This window comes from Lynx rufus, unplaced genomic scaffold (genome assembly GCF_022079265.1).
Source record: "Lynx rufus isolate CCGP_SWC_20201006 ecotype Redwood Valley unplaced genomic scaffold, mLynRuf1.p SCAF_10, whole genome shotgun sequence".
NCBI lineage: Eukaryota > Metazoa > Chordata > Mammalia > Carnivora > Felidae > Lynx > Lynx rufus.
In genome coordinates this window covers 33,932,622-33,959,819 of record NW_025814824.1, presented here as the reverse complement: position 1 = coordinate 33,959,819, position 27,198 = coordinate 33,932,622, and the positions used below count along the sequence as shown (strand labels likewise).

At 36.3% G+C, this 27,198-nt stretch overlaps 1 protein-coding gene across 1 annotated transcript in view; it reads left to right on the top strand.

Moving 5' to 3' along the window:
- The window catches only part of PTPRD (protein tyrosine phosphatase receptor type D), a 318,572-nt gene that overhangs the window by 228,905 nt on the left and 62,469 nt on the right, over positions 1–27,198 (top strand). Inside the window, exon 27 of the mRNA XM_047096382.1 lies at positions 12,262–12,385. Within this exon, the coding sequence (XP_046952338.1) occupies positions 12,262–12,385 (124 nt within the window). The remainder of the gene's footprint in view (positions 1–12,261; positions 12,386–27,198) is intronic.

Genomic DNA, 27,198 nt, shown 5'->3' with positions numbered 1-27,198 from the left:
GTTGTCCTTAGGGTTTTGATTTTGTAACCCTGAGGCTTTTACAGACTTAGATTCTGATTTACCTCCATAGGCCGTCACAGCATTAGGACCCCCTCAGTCTAATGGAGTCCTTGTTTAATTAACTTAATGTTATCAATCTCTACCTCTCAGAGATAAGTACTGGTAGTGTTGATGTATAATATTCTAGCTTCCTGTATATACATATGTATGTGTATATATTTATATTTATATCTCTAAATATCTAGATATATGTATATGATATAGTGTATATAATATAATGAAATACAGGTATATATTTAATAATTTTTTTTACTTAACAGGAAAAGTGGATGTCTTTATGTCAGTAGATACACAGTTTCAATAGCTTCATAGGTTTTTCATACTCTAAGTCACTTAACCAGTCCCCACCATTGTAATGGTTCTATAATGGTTATTATATACATTTGTCTAGGGGAAAGACATGTTTTTCACTTTCAAGGCTTTTAGGCAGAGTTTAGTGCCTGACAGAAAGTCCACAGTCTAATCTTAGGAGATGATAAATTTGAAGAAGTTGCAATCTTGGATGAAGGTGTGTCAGGTGAAAGTATCTTGATGTGGTCACCTTATTCCAGGACTGATCATTAGTTTTGTAAACTTGAGAGGTAATTGGGTTCTGAAGACCTCACTTTTCATTAGTTTTATGATCTTAATGGCTATGTCATCGATCTGTGATGACTGGATGCCACTGTCTTTCTTGGAGGGCCAAGTAATCATGCTCATAGTCCTTTCTGATCCTCCCTTTTCTGTTGTCTATGAGTTACTTTTCTCCTTTTGAATGACCTAGCTTCTCTTTAGGTATGTTAATGCAGGGATATTTTAAAAAATTGTTAATATCTTTAGAACATATTATACTTGAAGACATGTTTAATGCTTGATTTGTGTAATACTCAAGCAATAGAATGAGTCTATGGTTCCATTCCCAGAGCATTAAGAAAAAGAAAAGGATAGAAATTATGGCATAATTCTACCTAGTTTTTCAGTAATAATTTTTAAAATATAAAATATTAATTAGACACAGTAGATTAAAAATTGGTATTATGCTAAGTGAAATTAGTCAGAGAAAGACAAAAATCATATGACTTCACTCATATGAGGACTTTAAGAGACAAAACAGATGAACATAAGGGAAGGGAAACAAAAATAATATAAAAACAGGGTGGGGACAAAACATAACAGACATTCAAATATGGAGAACAAACAGAGAGTTACTGGAGGGGTTGTAGGAGGGGGGATGGGCTAAATGGGTAATGGGCATCAAGGAATCTACTGAAATCATTGTTGCATGATATGCTAACTAATTAGGATGTAAATTTAAAAAATAATAATAAAATTAAGAAAAAAATGTTTTTATAGAATGATCAACATGTAAATCGGTTCTTTAGCTTTGTTCTTTTCCTCCATAACTGAACACGTATCCAACTAGCTTCTGCGCCACCACATTCTTTCCAGCCTCTACCCTGCCCCAGAAAAAGGAAAATATATATAATCTGAATAGGTTAAAATTCTGGTTTAGTGGAGAATAGGGTAAATGTGTGTTAAGAATTACATGTTCTGTTCTTTCCCTTTCTCTCTTTTCTGTGCAGCTCCATAGACAAGTTGAACAAGGTAAATCAATGAGTCAGGCCAGTGCCTCTCTTATTCTGGCTTTAATTCTACTCTTATGGCAGCAGAGTAGATAAGTGGAGGCAGATGTTGTTCTTCAGAAATTGGTGTCTTTAATTTTTCCCACCCTCCTGTCCATGTGATAGATTTGTAAGTGAACTTAGTATCTGTCTGTCTGTTTCTCTTGCCCTCTTTGTACATATACATATTCACCTGGCTGTGTTACTGAGCATGAAGTTCACCTAGATCCCAAGGTATAGATATGGATACAAAGAAGTTAGAGTCTGCTTTAACCTTATAATTTATTGTCCAAACTGGGACACTTTGAAAGATGGTGCTTTTGATAATGAAACGGGGACAGAGGTGTAAACTGGGATATAAGCCCCCCTAACTTAAACCCTTTGCCAGCGCTGAATCCTGGGCTGTTTTTCCTTCCATCTTATCAGGACCCTCCCAGTCTCCCCACAACAGCCAGCAAGTGGCCTTGAGACTTCAGAGGAGCACAATTGTTAAAACAAACTCCCCAAAATAAAGGGAAAATCCACTGTATTAAATGGTTAACTGTATACACATTGGTAGTATGTCTAGAAAATTTGGTAATATGAATTGTTACCTGGCAAGCAGTCACTGTGTGATACTTCAGAATAGTCAGTGGATATGTAAAAGTTGGAAATCATGGCACAGAACCTATTATACGTGTTCACTTGGAAAAATTTCAAAAGTGCCAAAGTCCGAGATGACTCTTATTATGAATCAGAGTACAGACAAGTGTGAGCCTGGGAGCCATTCTGATTATTTTTAAAGATGATTTTCTATATTTTTGGTCTATTCCAATATATGTTTACTTAATAACCACATGTTCTGCAGGGAAATTTATTTAACTATTTCTAAGGCTCTGGGGAAAAAGTCACTGTTGCCATATATCCTGCCTATAATGCATTTCAGCCATTCATTCTATAAATATATTTTAAAATAAACTATAAGCTAAACACTGAGTATACAACATCAGATGAATCACAACCACCATAGTGATATCCTCAAGTGATTCTGTTTTTTTTTCCCCAAAGGGCAAATATGTAAAATTATCAATTCATGGACATTTTTCTAATGTATTTTACCTAGAATAGTCTTTAATTTTACATTATAAAGCCAATATACATTTTAAAGAAATTAATTTCTGAAATTAATCTTTTAGTTTAGAAATAAACTCTAAAATTCTAGATTTGGGGAGTTCTAACTTTTCTAGTTTGCTTGTCACATGTAACGTAGAAGAAAGTAAACATGACACGTTAGGTTGTAAATATTTTCTAAGCTACTTGAACACCATGGGTGTAAGTAGTAATGATCAACCTGTGTGTCTTCTTTAATTAGAAGCCTGTATTTAGTATGGTACATTATGTCCTTACCTATAAGGAGTAATGATATGAACAGCAAGGGGTTCTTAGTATGTACTTAATATATACACATATATACACACTGTACCCAAAAGACATAGGTGGAAACTCTTGTGTTTCAAGTAGATAGTTGCATTAAATACATTTGGGGATGGAACTAGATAGGGGAATTTTTTAAGTGATTACTTGGGATTTTCTCTATTGTGTCAAAGACTTGAAGGAAGCATCATGCTTTTTCATTTCATTTCAGATGTAAAAATCTTATTTTTTCAATCAGGAAATGAGATGCGAAAGGCATTGACTGAACATTAACAAACGTTTATTCATGTTTCAGTTTGGAAACTCATCTGTTTTTCCTGTCACATCCGAAAATAAACATGGGAGAGGAAACAGAGTTTTAACAAATTTTTAATTGAATAGCAAGCAAGGTAATACTGAAAACCTAAAAATACATCTGTCTACAGTATACAGAGTAAAATGAGGGAAAATTAATGTTTTATTTTAATTTTTTAGCATTTTTAAATTTATTTTTGAGAGAGAGAGAAAAACAGAGCTGAGCAGGGGAGAGGCAGAGAGAGAGGGAGACGCAGAATCCTAAACAGGGTCCAGGCTCAGAGCTGTCAGCACAGAGGCCGATGCCAGACTCAAACCCACAAACCGTGAGATCATGACCTGTGCCAAAGTTGGACACTTAAACGACTGAGCCACCCAGACACACCCAAAATTAGTGTGTTTTAAAATTAGATTATAAATTTGTGTATTTGATAAAGAAGAATTAATGTTATCACTTAAAACTCCACTAATCAAACTCTCAAAAACCAAGATGATGATTTATCTTTCCTATTTTCCTTATATTGTTGTTTATAAAATGCTGTTGTAATAGAAGTCACAAAACAATTACAAAACCACTCCATTTATTGATTGGTTTTTCTTTTGAATCTACTTTTACACTGTATTTCTGAATGCTCAGGTCTCCAAGTATCAAATGAAATGAAAAACTGAGAAATAAAAATGTGTTTATGTTCTGTTGTTGTTGTTATCCGCCATAGAAAAGTAGATCAATTTTCAAATTATATAGATGGGCACATTGTTACAGCAAGTGGGAGGACAGAGTGGATTTCTTTGCCTAAATTAACTGGGTGATTGCTTCAGTGTCAAAGGAGATCCACTTAGCATAAGGGAGAAAGCAGACATTCCTTACATGCTAAGATTGTCTTAAATAAGGGATGTTCTTGCACAAGTCAGATGGATGGAGACAAGAAAGGGAAGACATCTACTGTTCTTTTACTGAGAACTTTTCATCAGGTGTTTTACATGTATTATTTTACTTAATACTTTTGAGTCTATGCAAACGTGGCGGTGTTTACAGAGTGGTAAGGAATTAATGCATTCATTTTGTTAATTTGGGGCCAAAATTTAGGGTTGTGCTATTCACGGAAAAGGAAGGATGCCACTCTGAATTTATTCAGTTTTAATGCTGCATGTAGATTGCAATCAATAATTTTATTTGTTACTTATATGCATTTCTTTTTATAAACACTGTAATTAGGGGCGCCTGGGTGGCGCAGTCGGTTAAGCGTCCGACTTCAGCCAGGTCACGATCTCGCGGTCCGGGAGTTCGAGCCCCGCGTCAGGCTCTGGGCTGATGGCTCAGAGCCTGGAGCCTGTTTCCGATTCTGTGTCTCCCTCTCTCTCTGCCCCTCCCCCGTTCATGCTCTGTCTCTCTCTGTCCCAAAAATAAATAAACGTTGAAAAAAAAAATTTAAAAAAATAAAAAAAAAATAAACACTGTAATTACTTTCTATCAATCCAACTTTATCTCTTTAATCAGAGCAGTTTAATAAAATTTTAATAACATTTTTCTTGCACCAATTGTCTAGAAAATTTTTAATTCCTTTTGCTTTTCCAAATAACATCTGAAGTCCTAGTCTGTGAATTATACTTGTAAAAATGACTATCCATGAAGCTCTAGTCTTTAATAGGAACATCAACTAACTTCTGTCCATTGCTTTCTTATTATGTACTTTAATCTAATATAGGAGAAAAATAGCTAAAAACTAAAACATTAGGATTAAAAGGTATCACTGCTGTCATTGTTCTAGAACATTGCTTTGGAGAACTAGGAATTTTTCTATATTCAGTATCATCTAGGAAAATGTTGACACATTAAACAGGAGAGTATAATAAAAAAAACTGGCCTTTTAAATCTTCAGATCTTAATGTTGTGTGTTCTCTTCTGAACTCTCATTTGAAAAGATCTGTCAAAAATATTTTTTTTTCAGTCACACATATGAAGTAGTAAAGCAGCTTATCTGCATTCCAGAGATCACATTGCATTGCCCTACTGAATTGAAAAAGAATCCAGTGTTTGTTGCTGTTGCATTATTGTTTTTTTGTCATGTTGAATTTATGGTAAATTAGGACAAAGTGAAATATACTTCTATGAGTAAATGGGATTCTCAAAGAAATAAACTATCTCCTCCTTACTTAGTGCCTAGATATAATTTAGGAAAAAAAAATGCTTATCATGTGGTTGCCTCAAATATTTACTCACCTCATGTGGCTGAATGGTTTACAATGAGTTTTGTCTCCTGTTTGCTTCTCTATATATCAATTCAAATGTAAGTAAAGAAATCATTAATCCAGGTACTTTTTGTAAGTGTTTGTTACACGATATGTTATAATCAGGATTGCAAATGAAACCATTAGACAACAGATAAAGTTGATGTGATTTTATCACTTACCTGAAGAACAAAATTAACTATATATAAAAATACCTTATTGAAAAATGTTTTAAGTTTATTTTGAGAGAGAGAAAGCACAAGTGGGGGAGGGGCAGAGAGAGAGAGAGAGAGGGAGGGAGGGAGGGAGAGAGAGAGAATCACAAGCAGCCTCCATGCTGTCAGCCTGGAGCCCAATGCAGAGCTCAATCTCAGGAACTGCAAGATCATAACCTGAGCCAAAACCAAGAGTCAACTGAGCCACCCAAGCACCCCTGCTTGAAATATTTTTAAATGGCTTTTCAAATTGTTCATCTTTCTACTTAAAGGTGGAGAACTCCTGTATGTGTTCATTAGTTAACACTGGGAGTCTTGAGAAGTCTCTATTTCAGTCCTTCAGACTCTAATTGTGGCTTGGATTAGAGGTACTTTTATAGGGAAAGACTTAGGAAGTTTTGATACTAATTGGATAAAGGAGAACAGGAAAGGTGAGGTTGCCAACCTGACACTGAGAAGACACTAATAGGAAAAAGGAACAGAGCAGACTGCCAAAGCCAGCGAGGGGCAAAGAGAAAGCCAGCACCTGGGACTCAGGGGCTCCGACCTCCAGACTTTGCTCATCATCGTACTTTCTACTTGATCACATTCCACTTCTTACAGCATCATTGGATTCAACTAAACTCATGTTCTTCTCTTTGAAGAAAGTACTCATTATGCCAATTGCAGCCCTCGGCTAATTGTGCAAAATACAGCCCTTCTCAACTATGCAAACACTGGTCTTCTTTAAAATGGATACATATTAATTTACCATTTCCATCTTGGAGAGACAGAATATGAATGAATGAGAATTTTAAAAAGCTTCATTGCAGAAATACAGTCAATGGCAGATTGCTCCTCTAAACCTCAAATAGGGCCTGAGAATATGTGGGTGCAAACCACACTAAGGAGTAAATGAGCCTACTGACTGGGAATTCTGTGGAATGATAGTCTTTCTCTAGAGGTTAAGGTCATTGAAAGTTCAATTCCCTGTAAAAAGGATGGTTAGTCTGACCCATAGTTTGCCTAGTCAAATAGCTGGTCTATTCCTTCTATATAATTAAATTTTTGTTAGTTGTTTTAAAACCCACACAAAAACAGGATGTATCTTTTTTGTGGTTTCTCTTTGAAGAGGTTCTAAAGAGAATATTTTGAGGTTTTACTCTTAGTGGACTGAAGAGAAGTTGGACGCCAAGCAGCTAGTATTGTAGGGGGATTGTACATGTGAATTATATTTTTCTTCTTGTAGAGAAGTTGAAATTTTGCAGAACCATATTTAAAGGACTTTAAGTTGATGACTTCAACTTTATCAAAAAAGGTCACCCTCTGGATACAGTTTTATTCAATGACTGTAATCAGATGTGCAAGTTTATGAGCACTCCCTTGTTTTGAGTTTACAATTATAAATATAGATTAGAAGCACTATAGAGATTTTTGTTCCCAAACTTCCCATTGTGTTTCAAGACAATAATTGAAAGACATAAGTAAAACAATCAAGGAATCTTCTCAAACTTGGCGAGAGAAGAAGCATAACATCGTGGCGAGGCATTGTGACTGGGTCCAGAATGCCTGGACCCCACAACTAGCTTACTAACTGTTTGACCCTGAGAGGTTGTTTCACTTCTCTGTACCTCACTTTCCTTATCTACAGAATTGTGATAATAATGGTATCTACTTTTAGGCTCTTTGTGAAGATAAAATTAGTTAATATATGTGAAGCACAAAGAAAACACAGCAAATGTCATATAAGTGTTATTTTAACTATATAACCATTGGATGTAAAATATTTTTTTTTAATCTGGGTTTTCATCACGAATATAGTGCATGGGACACCTGGGTGGCTTAGTTGGTTAAGCATCCGACTGCAGCTCAGGTCATGATCTCATGGTTTGTGAGTTCAAGCCCCGCATCGTCTGGGTGCTGACAACTCAGAGCATGGAGCCTGCTTCGGATTCTGTCTCCCTCTTTCTCTGCCCCTCCTCCGCTCACACTATGTCTCTCTCTGTCTCAAAAATAAATAAACATTTAAAAAATTAAAAAAAAAGAATATAGCGCAAAATTATAAATCCATCAGTTATATGTTGCTTATTTTCTACTTACCTATTTTAAGACAAAGTTCTAGTTGCTTAAAAAAAATGAGAACTTTCAGACCACCAAGTTAAAGACTACATAAATGCAAAGTGTTTGATATTAGCAGCTGTCTAATCGAGACTTTCTCTTTCTTCTTTACGTTACAGAGAAGTTTTTCTTTGGTCCCTCTTCTCAGTAATGCAAAGTCATTGAGGTGAAGATCTGTTAGTATTAGAATTATTTCAATCACAAGTATTAGGGTAGGAGGGGGAGTGTGTCATGTGCCAAGTGTGCAGATAGGGAAGCAATGTAAAATGGTTTGGCATCTTGGTAAAGTTTAGGTGCTACATATTCTTTCTTTGTCCAGTAAAGGGCCTTGTTGATTGCCTGGAGAAACAAAAGTAAATATGAGGAAGTAGCATTCTTGTTTACAATTTCTGTAACAATGCAATGTGCAAATGTCATATAGCTTATTTTTTTAAGTCTATTAATCAAATTTGGGTTGAATACATCTAACTTGCTTTATTTCCAAATTGCAAAGTTTCCTCCAGGGCAACTACAGAAGATCCGGCCAGGTTTCCAGCTCAGAGGGTAGAATTCGGGATTGAGTTCTGAGGAGGAGGGGGTATCTCGCCAAAACATGTTTGAATAAACAGTGTCAGAAGGATGAGAAGAGATACATGAGAGTCAGGCTGAGGAAAACCAAACACCAACAGCAGGAAGAACAAGAAGAATTCATTAGAAACAAGAGTGCTTATTTCAAATTGTTTGAATAATACTGGGATGGCCTCAGCTTAACTCTATAGTAGGAAGATGGATGGTCATGGTGTGTGGGCCAAAAATATGAGACTAGAGTGGAAATGAACTTCTCAAGACCAAGGTTGCCCTTTCTCCATGTTGACCATTTCATTCTTCCTTAAGAGGATCTCAGCAAAAGAAACCAGAAAACAAAGAGGCAAAGCAAATGTGCCTGCATCTTTCACTAAGGACAACATAAAGAGCGGGTTTTGAAAATTAGGGTCTTAGTCATCCATGATACCTTTGCCTCATTAACATGGATAATTGAAATTTGATTTTTCTCAACCAGTTTTATTTTTTTTCTAAATAGAAAAGATCATCTTATACCTCACCTGCTTTCAGTAGTTGCTGTTCTTTACTGTGTTTACTGCTTTCAGCATTCTGACAAGCTCCAGAATAATGACCTATGCTGTGTATTGTTAAACGTTCAGTCAGACAGATAGATACAGATAGATGAGTATGTGTTGCACAAAGACAGTTTAGCATTATTCAATCAATGTTTGTTTGATCCCTGTAAAACAAGTATAAATGTAAGCTGCATCCCATCTGTTTTATCATCCATGTGAAGCCAACCTCATTTCTAAAACTTGATTTCTTATGTAATTGCCCCAGAATGACAGAGGATGATCAGTTGGGAAGAAATATCTTTCAGACTGGCGAGATAAAGGATAGTTTTGTTGAAGTGTGTTTCATATGTTGGGCTTCCTCATTTTGCAGTGGCCTTCGGGATAAGTAGTAGCATCTTGGCTTGGTAATTACCAGCTGTTAATCATCAGTTGGGCTTTGAAATCACACAGACCTGCGTTTGAGGGTGAATGTATGAGCCTAGCTGTGTGAGCAAATTACTTAACCACCAAATAGCACAGTGCCTGCCACAGAGCAGGCCCTCAGTAAGATTTATTAAATTAATTTTTCTTTAGTTCAATTTCCTTGTCTGTAAAAGGAAGAAAATAACAATACCTACCTCATAGCATTTATGAAAATTAAAACGGGATACTGCATGACCTGGCAGCTATTATAATTATCCTATTACTATAGGTCTTCTTCTCATGGGTCATACTTTAAGCATATTAACATATGTAAAATAAAACTTATGTTTCCATTACTGGTTTTTAAACTCTTCAATGTGTAGGTATCAAATCGAGCATTCAGAAGGCTGAGAATATGTGGCAAGAGTGGAAATGGACATGAGTTAACAGTGTCTGCATTGATAGATGCAATTTCATTAGTCTAATTAAATGCTTGCCACTTTACACATCTGTGAGTGATCATAGTCTGAATAACGGCCATCAGAGGGAGTAATACCTTCCACCAAAGCACTGAACATCAGCGAGCTTAGCCGCTTCTTGGGATATTTTAGAAAATAATGTGCAAGAAGCTTATGTACTCAGTAACGCTCATCAGTGTAAAGTGGGATATCAGTGGTAGTTGTAATTTCAGGATCACATACTTTATTATTAAACTGTATGATAATGAGCGTTAAAGTTATTAATCATAGTGCACTTTACCTTGCAGTTTCCATTGTCTGTTCTCTAATTGCCATGATATAGGGAAGAATTACTCCATGATTTCTCTTTATGAACTCTTCTCAACAACATTTATCCATCAATTCAATACATTTAAGAAAATCTCTTGAACCATTTATTGAGCCATCTTTGTCAGTGCAAAGATGACTGAAGATGTATGGGTAGGACTGTGGCTAAGGACTCTAGAATTTAAGCTGTAGGTCATTCAGAGCCAGTGGAATTCTTAAGCAGGAAACTAACCTGTCCAGAGCTGATCTTCAAAAAGACTACTTTGGTATGAAAAGTGACTTGGAGTTAGAGGTTTGAAGAGAGAGTCCAAGCAGACATCAGATACTGAAAGATTGAGTTTAGGGAGTGGCAGTGGGCTGGTGACTTGGGGCTGATTTAAGAAAAAAATAAGGTATGGCTTGCTCACCAAATAAATATGCTTTGTATAGAGAAGGTTCAAGGTTGACTTGAAGGCTTCCACCCAGGCATCTCCATGTTTTAGCTCATCAGATACTTGGAGAGAAGTACATTCTGCAGGGGAGATGATGAGCTTCCCTGGAAGAACAAGCTAGAAAGACCCCTAATTATATGATTCCTTAGACTCTAAAGCATAGATAATTATTTTGCTGAATATTTTTTCAATGATAGGCTACTTATATATAGATTAGCATTGGCTAAGAAAAGATAAGGGTTTTATAATCCTTGGTATATTAGGGGCTAGAATCCATACTGCTGAGAATTTTAGAATGTTTGGAGGCTATTCATGAGGGTTAATAGGTTGACTCTTTGCAGTTGTGAGTTTTACCAGCCCTGTTAAACACAAAATATACACATCTTTAATATTGTCACTGCTGTTGGATATGTTTTACTTTCCAGTTCTACAGATACACATAAAGGCATGAAAAATGCCCAGTATCAAAACTAACTGCTAAAAATTCTATTAACATAACATAGTATCTTTACTTTTCACAGAATTTTACCTGCATATAACCCTTACCATTATTTCTGAAAACTTGCTTTTAATCATTTGAAATCATGTTTATGTAATTACTGAACTCATGTTTCCTTATACCATGAAATTACGTCTTAAAAAAGTGCCCATGTCCTATGATAAAAGAAAAGAGGTTTTGATTTCCATAACATTGCAGGAAATTAAAAAGTCCCTCAGAGTATATTTTTTTCTATAATCAGATCCTGAGTTCAGTCTCAAAATGATACTACTTTAACTCTAAGAAAACTATATATTATTTTATATTCTGTGTAATATTTATTTTAGATTATTGAGTAATGGGTTGAATGAAGGTATCAAGAAAATGCATTATAAATCAGAAAAAATATGTTAAAGAATAAAAAGAAGCAAGCTTTGTGAATATAATACATAATAATAGGAAACATAAGTAGAAAATCAATTAGATCCTATCTGCATTGGGTTATAAATTAATATTTGAAGATAAACATTAGATTTACCAACTTCCCTTCTTTACTGTTATTCTTAACTGTTTGAATTGTACAGATTGCTTGTGCTACTGGCCATAGTGTGTTATGGAGAAACAGACAAAATTTTAAGTTGCCATCAAAGTGGAAGCCTAGAAGTGAAGAAAAAACAGGGAAACCTGTGCCCAGTGAAGCTAGTGAATGGCCAATAAATTTAAAGGGTGAGGTTACGTCCTGACAGGAAAGACTAGGGAGAATAATCAAGATAAAATAATGTTCACAGAACCAGAAGGAGTATTGAGCCAGATAACTTATAAACTACAGCTGCAGAGAAGGAAATGGAAAACTAAAACAATTTTTAAAACACTGCCTTTCCAATATTAATGGAACATCCATATCGATTTTTTTTTCATTTGAATCAATTGTTGGTGACTATCACTGTTTTTTACTATGATTAATCATTTCATGTTAAGCTGGGTATATTAGTGTTCAGCTTCATAAGTAGGGTCATCTTGATAAAGTGTGGCTTCAGACTTTTCTTTTTAAATCATGTTTGTTACTTGTGATAAATGCCTATAATCTGGTGTTATTCAGTATTGATTTTGTGTGTGTGTGTGTGTGTGTGTGTGTGTGTGTGTGCTGTTTTTCTTTTAGTCAATTGACCCTGGCCAGCAGTTCACATGGGAACATTCAAACTTGGAAGTAAACAAACCAAAGAATAGATATGCGAATGTAATCGCATATGATCATTCCCGGGTTCTCCTATCAGCAATAGAAGGTAAGGAAATTCAGACATTATTTATACTTTTATTTTTCATGAATTTCTAAGTGTTTGCATGAAAATATAGTTTTAACTAGGTTTTTCGCTATCTATGGAAATAGCTAATTAATATTCAGGCACCACTTGTTCTCACATTTTCTTTACTTCATACAAGTATACTGTATATGGGTACACAACATCCCCAGCACCACATAGCATAGAAGCATCTCTCATTACCTTCTTACCTCTATTCTAGGTGAAAGATTTCATAAGGTACATGATGCTTGTAGAGGGGAAGCAAATTGAGGTTGCCCATTTTACTGATGGTTGCTGATATAAATAAACAGGTGATTGTCAGAAGATGCTCATAGACTATTATTTTTAAATGGGTGAGGGGTTTGTAAATAAATCTGGATACCTCCTAGGGACAGTAGAAAGTTTAGGAGTTTGTGGCATGGTGATTTATAAAAATTAAGCATATCAGAAATGTCTGGTACAGCTAATTTGTGGACTGCTTGGTAATCTATCTCTCGCAATTGTAGCAAGTAGTTCATTCCAGAGGGAATGGTTGCTCCTAAAAGATGAGGAATACACCTCTAATATACCTAGATTCTTGTAAGGAGTCAAGAGGAGAGTATTTTCCATTCATCTCTTTCCAGTAATAAATCTCTTCATATGGCATATTAAAATCATTTAGGAGCGCATGTTCAACACTCAGCATTTTGTTAGTTTTTTTGTTTTTGTTTTTGTTTTTTTTGCTATGGTAGCACATTGGATTGCTGTCCTTACAAAATAGTTTACAATGTCACTTAAATCCTTCCTTCTGTCATAATAGCTAACCTGGACCACCACCTTCCACATACCACATTCATCCTCACTGACATCCAGAAAAGCTCTGTGGCCTTTACATACTTGAAGGTTCACCACTTACCCTCTTCCAGATGTCTTATTAAACCTTGAATAATACCAACTTCAGATCCAGTCATTTTCAGAACCTTACAGTTCAAACATTTTCATCTACACTTGTTCAAATATCTTTCACATTTTTCTGCTTCCCAAATCTGTGATTTTGGAGGTACCACTTACCTCCTAACTCTGACCAAGCCCTACATGCCTTGTTTTATGCCCAAAACTAATTTGAAAGTGAGACACTGATTTCCCAGTAAACACAAAAGGCAACATTTATTTCCAGTGTTTGGGGAACAAGAACTATCTTCCAGCATGTGAGCAAGCCATACCTGCAGCCTCCTTTCTGCAAAATGGTGTTATACGGCATAGATATATTTTATAAAGTTCTCATAGTCAATTTTACTTTTGATGTTGGAAAATGTTATAATCCATTTTTGAGGCTATTAAAGATCCTAGGATCTTGAGAGTTAATGTTTTTCCATACAGGAAAAAAAAATATCATGTTTATCAAAATTTCACCAATGCTAATTCAAGCAAGATGGTGTCAGACAGGTAATTGCTTCAAGTCCTGTTTGAAAACTGTAATTGATTTATGTGGACGATTATTTGCATATAGCGTTTACATTTTATCTTTGTATTTCCCACTTTAAAATGTAAAAAAAGAAGAATTTCTTGCCTCAAGTTTCTTAAATCAACTCCATAGATAATAAGAAACTAACCCAAGTCACAAGTGGAGGAAGGAAATCTTTTTTTTTCCATTAGCAGAACAGGTAAATTATAGAAATTAAATGAATATAAATTGAGAATCTATTTGGCATGATCTTGGCTGGAGAACTTGTCAGTCTGCCTTTGCTGTATTATAACATTGTTTTCACTCAGAATTAGGTCATTCAATACTACTGTGTCCCTGTACTTTTACACACTTTATCATTATTTTCCTTAACCTGTTATTTTCCACCATCTTAACAGTAAAGTATGTCGAAGGACAAAGAATATTCCTCTTTGTACATTTATTATGATATATGGAAACCATGTACATTTCATTCCTATGCTATTTTTACAGTACAAAAGCCAAAGCACTTGAATCAGACTAAAACCTGCCTTTTTATAGCTCTATGCTCATAAATATACCCTAAATCTAGAGCTGACCTAGAAACCAAAAGTGTTTCAATTTTAAGTCTTATGCAAAAGGTTAGAAGCATTTAATTGAAGTTTATAGGCTATAGAGAGAGCTTTAATCTAGATTACAACCATGAACAGCATTTTATCTAAGACTAAGCCCTAATCAGCAGATATTTAAGGGGGTAAGCAACAATCCTATATCTTAAGCACAGAAAGGGAAATGCTGGAGACTGGAACCATAGAACTGCTCACTGAGGCTTCCCACATAAAAGGAGCTTTGATAATACACAGCCAGATTTTTTAAGAGCATTTAAATGTTAAGAGACTTGGGGCGTCTGGGTGGCACACTCGGTTAAGCGGCCGACTTCGGCTCAGGTCACGATCTCACGATCCGTGAGTTCGAGCCCTGCGTCGGGCTCTGTGCTGACAGCTCAGAGCCTGGAGCCCGTTTCAGATTCTGTGTCTCTCTCTCTCTCTCTGCCCCTCCCCTGTTCATGCTCTGTCTCTCTCTGTCTCAAAAATAAATAAACGTTAAAAAAAAATTAAAAAAAAATAAATGTTAAGAGACTTCATGCACAATTTATAAAATTTAACATGCTTGTTTTAGGCTCCACCTGTGGTGATAACTTAAAAGACTTTGGTCAAAGGTTTTGTTTTGGACACTTTTGCTGCTGTTTCCCCAGCGGTGCTGGCTGCTCTTCATGTTTACTTTGCAGAGTGGTCTGACCTACAATAAAGGAGATCTGGAAAGTCGCCACAGTGATTCCTAGTATCCTTATCTTGTTTCCTAGAGCAAAACTTTTACATGACTTCCGCCAAGCAGTGGCAGGGGAAATAAACTAAAGAATGGGGAATTGTGTGTCAGCACCAGCGTGCTTATTGAATTCTGTGAAAATAGTGATACATCATGACATGTTTCCAAATTACAGCCATCTTATTTATGCTGGGGAAAATGTGGAGCAAATTCAAGAGAGTTCTAACTACAGAATGCTTACAATTATTGAATTGCAGAGCAAGCAGTGTGGAAACCGCTTTTGACCAGTCCACTTACCGTTTAAGCTGTTCTTAAGAGAACATAGTAATTCCCGAGGAAAAGAGGTGATAGGATTTATTTTCATAGTTAAAGCTAAATATTGTCAAAGACTAAATGGAAACTAATACTTATATTACAATTAAATAGTATATAATAATATGCTTGATCTTATAGAATTCAGTTATTCATTACTTTTACTAACGTAGGAAAAAAGAAATTGATAAACCAAAAGATAAGAGCAAGGAAATCTGGGTTTGGGTCACAGCTCTGTCACTTACTAGTTATGTAACCTGGTCTTCTCTCAGTATCAATTGTTTCAGCTGAAACCTTATTTATTTACTTATTTATTTAATTTGAGTATACTTGCCATACAATGTTACATTAGTTTCAAGTAAACATCCTAAGTGTTAGGCAACTGATTCACCTTCTCTTAAGTTATGCTGTGCAGAAGACAAGTGTAGCCTCCATCTTTCACATACAATACTATTAAAATATCACTGACTCTATTCTGTATGTTGTGCCCTTTATACCCATGACTTATTCCTTCCATAACCAGAAGGCTGTATCTCCCACTCCCCTTCACCCATCTTGCCCATCCCCCCCACCCACCTCCCCTATGGCAATCACCAGTTTGTTCTCGGTATGTATAGTCTATTTCTGCTTTTTATTTATTTATTAATTTGTCTTATTTTTTAAAAGCCACATGTGCGTGAAATCCCTTTCACTTCTGACTGGTAGGAGTTAACTCTATGTAGCTTTCTTATGAATTGTATCATTTACTGTATACACTACAGTTTGATGAAGCAACAGCATAAGTACCTTACTATATACATATCCACACTTGGAGATGAGAAGAGTGAAGCTCAGAGTGTCGGCCCTAAGCCATACCACATATGAGTAACAGAGCTCAAACAAGAAGTGCGCTCTTGTGATTTTCTGACCCATGCCTGCATAGGCCCACATATTCGCACTGCTTTCCTACTGATAGAGGATGTATCTGTGACTAAGTCACTAGCTTGAATCTCAATGCCCAGACTTATCACTTTGCCTAAAAGGCCACTTTATCATTGGGCTGTAACCTATGGATAATATAAACATTACATTTTAGTATTTCATTTCCTATTTTACGGCAGAACTAATCTGAGGCAATGACACAATACAGGGACTCAGTAGTGACCCCAATGCTTAGGTTCCTGCAGTTGTAGAAGTAAGGTCAAGTGTATCTGTCCTTAATTGATTCCAAAAGTGATCTACTTAGCTCAATTCTTGTATGTATCTTCAACTTCTTATAAACCCAGGAATATCAATTAGTGGCAGATTATTTATTGTAATGTCTTATAACTAGGAAAAATTCAATCTAATTATTTCAGTTCTAGATAAAAACATTTTTTTCTAAAATTTAATTGCTCCTCACTGCTGCCAGTATTGTATTTCTATTAGTAGAATCATAATTAACATTTCACTTTAAAAGCCATATTCAAATGGAATTATTTTAATTGTTGGCCAGGACTAAATATAAAGCAAACTTTTTAAAAGCCTACTTTTTATGTCAATGACAAAGACAAGGAGTTAAAATAGATATGATTCTCTGGGTATCTATTGTGTGTTGGGCACCATGTCATAGATTTTATATAGTGTATAAAATCATGGATAGATTTTATCTATAATGTTCAGAACAACCTCAAAAGTTAGTTGTTACCATCAATTTTAAGGATGAAGAACTGTTAAAGTTTTAAAAACCAAGTAACTTGTTTATAATCAGTAGCTCGTTCATGGCAGAGCCAAAATTCTAACATGAATCTTTTGGACTCAAGACTGTTATTCTCTCCAATTGGCCACTCAGAGCTAAAGAGGCTTTTGAATTCATGAAGACTGTGACTATATATGGCACACCTAATTCAAACATGATATCTTTTTGGCTGGGAAGACTGTCTAGGTATTTTGAAATATACATTTTCAAACATTTATGTTGGAAATCTGAGAACTAGAGGTCTTCAATTGTGTCCTTAGAGTAGTCAAAGTAAAGTTTTCCAAAGAATAAATCATATATAAATGCTTTCAAGTGGAATTTTTTGTTTGTTCAATATTATTTTTAAAGTTCTATTAGGAAGAACACTGAATAAGAAAACAGAAGACTGGACACTAAAGTCTAGTTTAAACCGTTCTGTGACCTTGCTGTTCTGTGACCTTGGGCATGTCACTTAGTACAATTCACCCTTTGGGGAAGCTAGATCCTTTTTAGAATCTGGCCACCACACTGGGTGCCTAGGTGGCTCAGTTGGCGAAGCGTCCAACTCTTGGTTTTGGCTCAGGTCATGATCTCACAGCTTCATGGATTTGAGCCCCACATCGGGCTCTGTGCTGGCATCATGGGGACTGCTTGGAATTGTCTCTCCCCCTCTCTCTCCCTCGCTCTCTGCCCCTCCTCCACTAATCCTGTCTCTGTGTCTGTCTCTCAAATAAATATACTTAAAGGAAAAAAATGAGCATTTTAAATTTTTTTTTTCAACGTTTATTTATTTTTGGGACAGAGAGAGACAGAGCATGAACGGGCGAGGGGCAGAGAGAGAGGGAGACACAGAATCGGAAACAGGCTCCAGGCTCTGAGCCATCAGCCCAGAGCCCGACGCGGGGCTCGAACTCACGGACCAGGAGATCGTGACCTGGCTGAAGTCGGACGCTTAACCGACTGCGCCACCCAGGCGCCCCCAAAAAAAATGAGCATTTTAAACCCCACTTGAAAACCAAAAGCACTTACCCAATTTATTTGTACACTAATTTCAGAGAGTTCAAGGACACAAAAGCCCTTTGAAAGCCCATTTGTCAATTGAGAACCCTGACTTAGTGTGTTTAGTTCTGTTTGAGAACAGAATGAAAATGTGTAAGACCCTTCATGCTCTTCATAAAATTCTGAATATTGATTCTACATCTAGAGATCAATAGACACTGAGTAAAATTTATTAGATAAATATTAAATCTTGGACATTAAGAGATTCTGAAACAAACAAACAACAAAACAAACACTCCCACTTAAGCCAGAGGGTTTACTCCAAGTTGAATTATTGGCCTATGTGTATGTCTCCTGCCAAGGCAGATTTAAATGATTTTATCTATGAGAGAATTAGAAATGGCAAAGAATAATCCACATCATTTCACATGCATTCTGTAACACTAGTACTTGTTAATCTGATAAGAGAAGCTTAGTGAAATATGAGTTTTATTTTTCTGGTTTTGAAGGAATATATTTAAAGTTTCAAAACCTAAGTATATGTATTCACTTCTCTTTAATGGGTACATTCTTGCAAGAGCCCGTATGCTTCTCAATAACTTCTTTTCTATTAAATCATCAATGGCCCTTCCTGGTTCTGAAGAGTTTGTGCCTTGATTTCCTCATCTGTGCAATAGGATTAATAGTAGTACCTGCATCCTAGAATGACTAGGAGAATTTAATGAATTAATACCTGTAAAGTTTTTAGGAGAGTGTCTGGCACAAATAAAACACCAAATAAATATTGGAAACTATTAAAATCATCATTGCTGTTATGAATTCTATTACTACTATTGAAATATCCTATAATTTATCCTCAGATGGTATTTCTTCTGTATGTGATCTATGGAAAAATTAATAATATCCAAATGAGAAAGCTGCATATATTTGGAGTACTCTGTGAAGAAAAAAAAAAAAATATATATATATATATATATACACATTATAAATGGAAACCAGACCCACAGTAGCATTGCAAAATTCAAGAGGGGGAGAGTGTGTTCTCTTATTAAGTGGAAATCCAAAATAAATCAAACATAATGTAAGCGATTCAAAAAAATCCAACTGTAAATAATATACATGATGTTGCAATAACTTAATTATTTGTGAGATGGGCAATTTAGCACCTTTAAAATGAGAAAGTAACTCACAGGAAACCACTGCCCCTAAGATAAATCATGTTTCTTAAAAGTGAAGAGAAGAAACTAAGGATGTTCCCCTGTGGTGCTGATTCACCTTCTACCACCACACTAGGGCCTCACATTTAAGTAGTGTCTTAGCTTCTCTTCTGCAGAGTGTTCAGTGCCTGCAGATTCATTTCACACAGCTGTCAGCACGTGATAACATATTCTTCCTTTCACATAATCCTCATACTGTGTTACGTTTTATTTTTATAGAATCATCTGATATTTTTTTTCAGTAAGTAAAAACAAACCAAACAAAAACATAGGGAAATAAGTTAATACAATCTATCCAACATTTTTCAATAAAATGTTAATTATATTATAGTAAATATAAATGTTCCATATGAAGCTCTGACACCAAAGAATTTATTTTCCCCAGTAACACATCTCTTTAATAGCTGCCATGTGCTATTTCCCACATCAATTCAATAAATATGATTCTTTTTCCTCCCTCTTGGTTCCTGTACCCTCTCATTCTCCCTCTCCCTCCCTCTCCCCCATCACTCTACCTTCCTCTTTCCCATTCCCCCCTCTCCCCTGACCCTCAAACACTAATGACTAATTTGTGAGTATGTGTTTGTTTTATTTTGCTCTTGAAGTTCTATTTGAATAAGTGAAAGAATTTTGGTAGACTATATTCTCCATCTAAGAAAAAAACAAAACAAACAAACAGAAAACTTGTCTAAATCTCATCCAACTGTTGGTTGAGTTTATTCTTCTCACCTTGCTCAGGACATCAATCATTGATTTAGCAATCAATGATTAACATTCCCAGTCCTTCACTTTTCAAGTTGATTGCTTACAAGCATGACAAAGTTTAATCCTTTTATTTCAGGGTAGTTTACTTTTGTTTTATTTTTTTTAATAAAAGCATTTCTTTTTGAGGAGCAGGGCACAAATTTTCCTGGCCTAATTTGTATTAAATAGAGAGCTGGATAGGAGTTAGCCTTTGGAAACTTGGAGCAGTTTTACAAGGTGCTTGAAGCTTGCCTAAAGACTAATTAGAGCTATTTAAATGGCATCTTTCTCCTGCATGTAGCCAAGCAAATGGTGTGGGGATCTGTTATTCCCCAGCTCCTATCTCAGCCTATACCTGTGATGTTTCTTATCTGGAAAAGAGAAAAAAAAAACATTTTTTAAGGGATCGCTGTTTGTGTTGATTTTCTTTACTCTGTTTCCAGGAAGCCAATCAAAGAATAAATCAAAAAGGTCCGTGAGTTTATTTTTATCTCCATTGTCTTTAGTTCAGTTATTGGGATTTCTTTTCATTTTTATTGTACACCTGTGAAGATTATGCTAATGAATCTACACTTCATTGCTCTGAGGCTACAGAGAAACTTACATCATCTGTGCCGTGGTTCTGTTGTTAAAATAAAGGTGCAGGTTGTATATTGCTGGGAAGTCATAATATAATTATTTTTGTCCTCTCCATTATTTTTTAATACAGAAAATGGAAAGGGGCCTTCCAGGTTTGGAATAACTTTTCATCAATAGAATATTAAAGAATGACTGGGCTTATTTAATTACTGTTTATTACATTCATCATAAGAATAACTAATATCCACTGGTATTTTGGAAGTTTCAAATGCATTGACTCATTAGATTCTCAAAGAGGTGTTGGGAAAAGACATAATGAAAATGCTGCTCATATTTTAGGATCTATGAGGAGGCTGGGGCTCTGTGTGTTTCCTACAGACAGAGCTCCTGTTGACATATTCTGCCTTTGATTCAGACTACCTCACTGTTGAATAATAATAATTTGATCTTTATTAATAAAAGCTTAGTAGGCCAAAACTCTATAATTCTGTACTGGCCCAAGCTTTGCTTTATTTCAGGGAAAAGTGCTCCCTAACTAGAAACGAGTCCATTCTATCACAGGTACTGATAAGTTTCAATATATGTAGCTAACCTTGGGATGCATTCAGTGACAATTCAATCACCCACTTCCTTCTCTTTGGCCACTCTCATAACCCAGCCTCTTCAGCGGTGCTGAGGAATAGAAAACCAAGGGGGAGAGGACATAGAATCTTGAGAGGATGGGAGCTCACTTCACAACCTCTTTGAAAAGTATCCATTCCCCCATTAACTCATTGTAATGGTGAGCCCACAGAGCAAGATATGCTTCTAAAATAATCATCCTGTGTACCGTAGAAACATTGAGGGCAGCTTGCCAATGTGTCGTACCTCTGGGACACTGTGTCAGATAACACACTGTGCCTTTGCAAGAAGCACTTGGGTTTTTTCTGCTGTGTTAGAAAAATAATCCTTCATTTTGCTAGTTCTGATGTGGCTGTCATGGCTGTCATGGTGCAAGTGAAGGGGAAAGAAGGCCTGTGTCATTTGGAATTAAATAAATTTACTAATAAATTATTATAGGATTTCATTTTTTTATTCTCTCTTCTCTAGTTTTGCCAATGTCAGAAAACAAACTTAATATTTTTTTTTCTGCATTGTGGGTAAAACTGCAATCTAGGTCTTTATCATCAATTCATTCTTGTTAGGGAGTGTGTGTGTGTGTGTGTGTGTTGAATTGGAGGAGGGGACATTGTTTATAAGTAAAAAGTAGCTTTTGTACTCCATTAGGTCTTAAGTACTTCTATCTTACAGCAAGGATTAAACTGGTTTGCCAAAAAGCATTTTTCTTGACACAAACTTCACTAAGGATTTGTAGTAGTGAACAGAAATAACAGTACCTGGATTTTGGGGCCCTGCTGTGAATCAGGACAGAGGCAACCACTCAGCGAAGGCCCATCCCCAGCTCTGTGGTAGGGCAGCAGTTGGTCCAATGGAACCAGGGATGGGATTCTGCCTTCCCTCTAATGCTGCCTCTCCCTCATTCTCACCTCCACAATCCAGGGACAGCTTCTTTCCATGAATAGACTGCCTACTAGTCTAGTCCCACTGCTCCCTCTTGTTTTTGAATTTGTTTTTCTTTTACCCCACTAGGTTCTAATCAAGATTTCAAGTATCAGTCACACCAAAAAAAATCTCATGTCAGCACATAAGAGATAGAAGTACTAGGAATCAGCTTGAAAGAGCATCAGAGCATGTTCCTGCCTAATCTGAGAGACACAAAGCCTCTATCTTAAAATAACTTCACAGAGATTTCTGAATCCAAGAAGGTTAAGAATACCACAGAGAGACATCTTATTTTAGAATTCAAAAGGACTTGAGGGAATCAATTTGTCCAACATGTCTTGTTTAGCAGATAAGCAATCAGAGGTCTGGACAAGTTGAACAACCACCCAAATGTCAAAGAGCAAACTACCAGCAGCCCTAGACAGGAGTCCTGGTTTCCTGGCCAATTTCTCTAAGTTTTTAGCATGTGCTAAGTATTGTTTCAAGATTTGAAAAGGCACATGTGACTTTCCCTACAGTATGGAGTGATACAGAAGTATTCACATGCCCCTTATAGTTACTTCATTTTACATTTATAAAATAATCCATGTACTATTTTGGGTCCTGCTTTTTCACTTATCATCAGGACATAAAGCCTTATTATAAACTTTTACAATTATGAGCACCGTTCAACAAATCTCTTCAAATCAAATTATCTCCTGACCCGAAAAATTGAATGCAAAGCAAGTTGTTTGTTGTTGTTTAATAGACCCATATGCCCCAATTAGTCCTCCTCAAGTTAACAGGAAAAAAAAAAATTAACCCAGTCATGACAAAACAGCTCTGATAGTAAATTCTTTGGCAGTTCAACATGCTTTCAAGGTTTTAAAGCATTCTTCACCATGAATTATTTATTCATCACGAATATTCTTTCAGAGTAGCTTCATCTTTCCAAGGATTTTTGTCCTTATGTTTATATTCAAACACATGTGGGACCAGCATCATGAAGCCCTGTTCTATTAATCCTATGCTTAGATGAAGAAAAATGACATTGCCTTTGCATGTTGAATTCGTGGTAAGTTTCCAAAGCTTTGCAAACAATTAAAAGAACAATGAAGCATGAAGCCCATGCCTAAACTTACTTTCCTTTCCACTGAAAGCTATAACCAGCAATTCCCAGCAAATGAAATGAGTGGCTAAAACTGGCCTAATTCTGTTTGAATAGCTATTTCTGTGTCTTGCCGTGCATGAAGGACACAGAAGCACTGCTCTACCCATCATTCACCTCATCACAACCTCTTTTGGTCTTAAAGCCTTGAGTTTTATAACCTCAAGGTTTCTTTACCCCAAATGCAAAGCCCCGTATAAAGCATGTAAGTAATATGTGTATAAAACATAGAAAAATAGTCCCTTACCTAATGAAATACACTGTAACACAGGAAAGGGGCATATAGATATAATATGAACTTAAGATCTATCCTCAGTTTTTTCACTTACAAGATTAGAATGATAATTATTGGTGTTGGACCTGTTTACATGACAGTTGGTAACTGGAGAGTACACATGAAATAATACATGGGAAATCATGAAAGTTACTTTTATAAAGGCAGTAAAGCCATGAATTCCAGGAAACAAGTTTTCTTTTTTTTTATTTTTTTTTATAAATGTTTTTTTAACATTTATTTATTTTTGAGACAGAGAGAGACAGAGCATGAACGGGGGAGGGTCAGAGAGAGAGAGGGAGACACAGAATCTGAAACAGGCTCCAGGCTCTGAGCTGTCAGCCCAGAGCCCGACGCGGGGCTCGAACTCACGGACCGCGAGATCGTGACCTGGCTGAAGTCGGACGCTTAACCGACTGAGCCACCCAGGTGCCCCGTAAACAACAAGTTTTCATCTAAGTTATAGTTACCTGAGAGACAGTTCTGCCAGCAGGTCCAGCCCTAGGGTTTTTGATTATGATGAGCTAAAGGCAGACATTTTTGTTATGTTTTCATTGTTTTAATCACACACACGCACACACACACACACACACACACACACACCACAAGTGCCATTATTACCTTACATTGGACAAAGGTCTTCTTGACTCCAGAAAATAAAAGCAATTAGCTAATTTATAGTAATTCTATATTCTTTTAGTATTACATGTTAAGTTAGATTTCCATCCATCATAGCCCCAGAGGAATTCAATTAATTCTCACACACTTCTTTTGGATTAGTAGTGCACTCTGATTAGTGTTGTATTAGCAGATGCAAAATCATTTTCTGGATAAAGCAGGGAATTGAAAATTAAATAAACAAATATGCAATACTTGGAGTAGGTCACCCCAATAAAGGGAAGGGATTTTGTAGATCCAGCCTTCCAGCAGAAACATCAAAATCAAGAGCTACTGAAGAAGCATTTCATGGTACCAAAACACTTGGAAAGGCTGCTTGATGCTGTTCTTCAAAAAGTCTGTTGAAAAATCTTTATGTCACAGTGAAAACAGAGATCTCATCTACTTGAAACACACTTCTGTTCAACTTTAGTTTCCAATCTGAGGTTAATATTTGTAAAAGGGCACGCCACCACCCTTTCTAAAATCTTTTCCCATTCATCTTTCTATATAGTGTGTTATTTGGATTATATGAAATACTGATACATTAGATCTTAGAGCTTCTGTAGAATAGTCTTCTCTCGCATCCTCATCTTGTGAAGGATGTGTATAAGAAGACTTACCTGAAATGTCTTTTTGCCAGAGTATGTAAAGAGATTTGCTGGGAGGAAGAGGCATTTATTCCAGATACTACCTCCTTACAGGTAAGTTTCAAAATAGAAGAGGAGCCCCAGCATTATTTTTAAGATGTAAACTTTAGGCTAATAATTAGCTCTACTAGGTATTGAATTTTTCCTTTTAATTTTCTTTTCAAAATATCAAGTCCCCAATTCTGAAAGCGCTTGGTGATAAGTACAGATACCAGGTGCCTAGTATTTTTCAAGCAGATTTTGTTTGTGTTTTTGTCCCCAAGAAATACAAGCATTATTAAGTAGCAACCCACTCCTCCCTAAAAATAATAATCATAATTTATTATTCAAACTTAAGCAATATGTCAAAAAACAATTCATTACATAGTAAATGATTAAAATTTATATAAAAATATTGGGTGGGTCTGATTCTCTTCCTTTAGATGTGAGCCTCATATCCATCTCCTCTCTCCTCTGACACACTGTTTGGATACAGTTGTTATCCTTGATACGGGGGAAATGGCACAGTGCCCAGCTGATGCGTTTTCAGAGTCATTAACCCAGGTTTCTTCTCTATTTTGAATATTCTTGGAAAAAACTTTTCTGTATATTGGAGACCTTTAGCCATAATCCTTTTTTATCAATTTTTTAATGTTGTCAACTGCTAAATTAAAATTTTGAAGGTGGGCTTTCCCTGTATTATAAAATAGATTCGTTGTTGGCTCAGAACCAAATTCTGTGGACATGAGGTTGTGCGTGCTTCCCAGTGGCAGTAACCTGAGGACTTTATTTAAACTGTCTTTTGAATCTTGGTGTCTGGAGGAATAGGATCTTTATCAACAAAGGACTGCCAGAACCCCAACTGCTTCTTGAGTAGCTGTAATAGATGAATAATGTTACAACCAGCCGTGCATTTCAGTTTTTACTCAAAAGGCTTTTCACTAATGCTGGTGGTATTCCATATCCATGTGTTCATCTCGGAGCCCAGTAGTTCCCATCTGACTTTCATTACTTTTTTGAGAGTATCAGTTTTACAACTGGAATCAGAAAAGCAGTCAAAGTAATTGCAAGTGGCAATCAGTGAAATATAACAATTTTAGCTTGGGAACATACATTCCATTATAAAGAAAATTTTCTTTTTTCTTTTTTCTCATAGTTCCAGAACTCATATTTTCCCAGGGCAAGAAGGGGCCATATATAGGTTCTGGTGCTACCTCTCATATCAGGCCTGTATGATATGCCAGTACCTCTGTAAAGTGCTTGGTCTGCTCCAGGGATAGGCAATTGTTACCTCTCAAGGAAATCTATTCGCTTTTTGATTCTGAAAATTTGAAAATGCTTTACGATATTGGAGATGAAATTCATCTCTCTGTGGTTACATCCTTCAGAATTGAAAAACTTGGGTTTCAACAGAGTAAATCTACCCCTCTCTTCAGGTACTCACAGGCAGAGTCCTCATCCCCTACATTTTCCTCTGCCAAGTATTATATGCATGCCTTTCTCATATGGAACAGCTTTGATTTCCTTAATCGCTCTGGTCACTCTCATTGAAAGAAGCTCAGATTTGCCTGTATCCCTCTTAAAGGTGTGCTGAAGGAAAATTAGACTTCCAATCAGAATATCTGCATTAAATTCAAGCTCTGCTGCTTATTAATGTCAGAACTTGGGCACATTTCTTTTTGTCCCTTGAGATAGCAAGGGATTAATAAAAGAGACATGGTCTAGAGGTCAAAACAAACAATAAGCATGTCAACAAACAAGTATATAATTACAATGTGTAATAAGTAGTGTAAAGAGTTGTCAAGTGAGGGGTACCTTTGTGGCTCTGTTGGTTAAGTGTCCAACTTTGATATCAGCTCAGCTCAGGTCTCGATGTCATGGGTCCATGACATCAAGCCCCGAGTGGGCTCTACGCTGACAGGGCAGAGCCTGCTTGGGATTCACTCCATCTCTCTCTGCCCCTTCCTGTTCATGCGTGCTCTCTCTCTCTCTCTCTCCCTCTCTCAAATAAATAAATAAACTTAAAAAATGTAGTTAAGGGAGTTCTGAGTCTGAGAGTATTAAGAGCAGGCTTTCTGAGAGGCAGGCTGAGCATTATACAATGGGAAGGAGACACCAAGTGTGTTCTAGGATTTGGGATGGCAATAAGGTAGGAGAGTGATGTTTTCTAACAGCAGAGGTGGTCCAGTCTAGAGTTTAGAAGGGAAGGAAGTGAATGGAATAAAATGTGTTTGGAAAAGTGCAGAGATG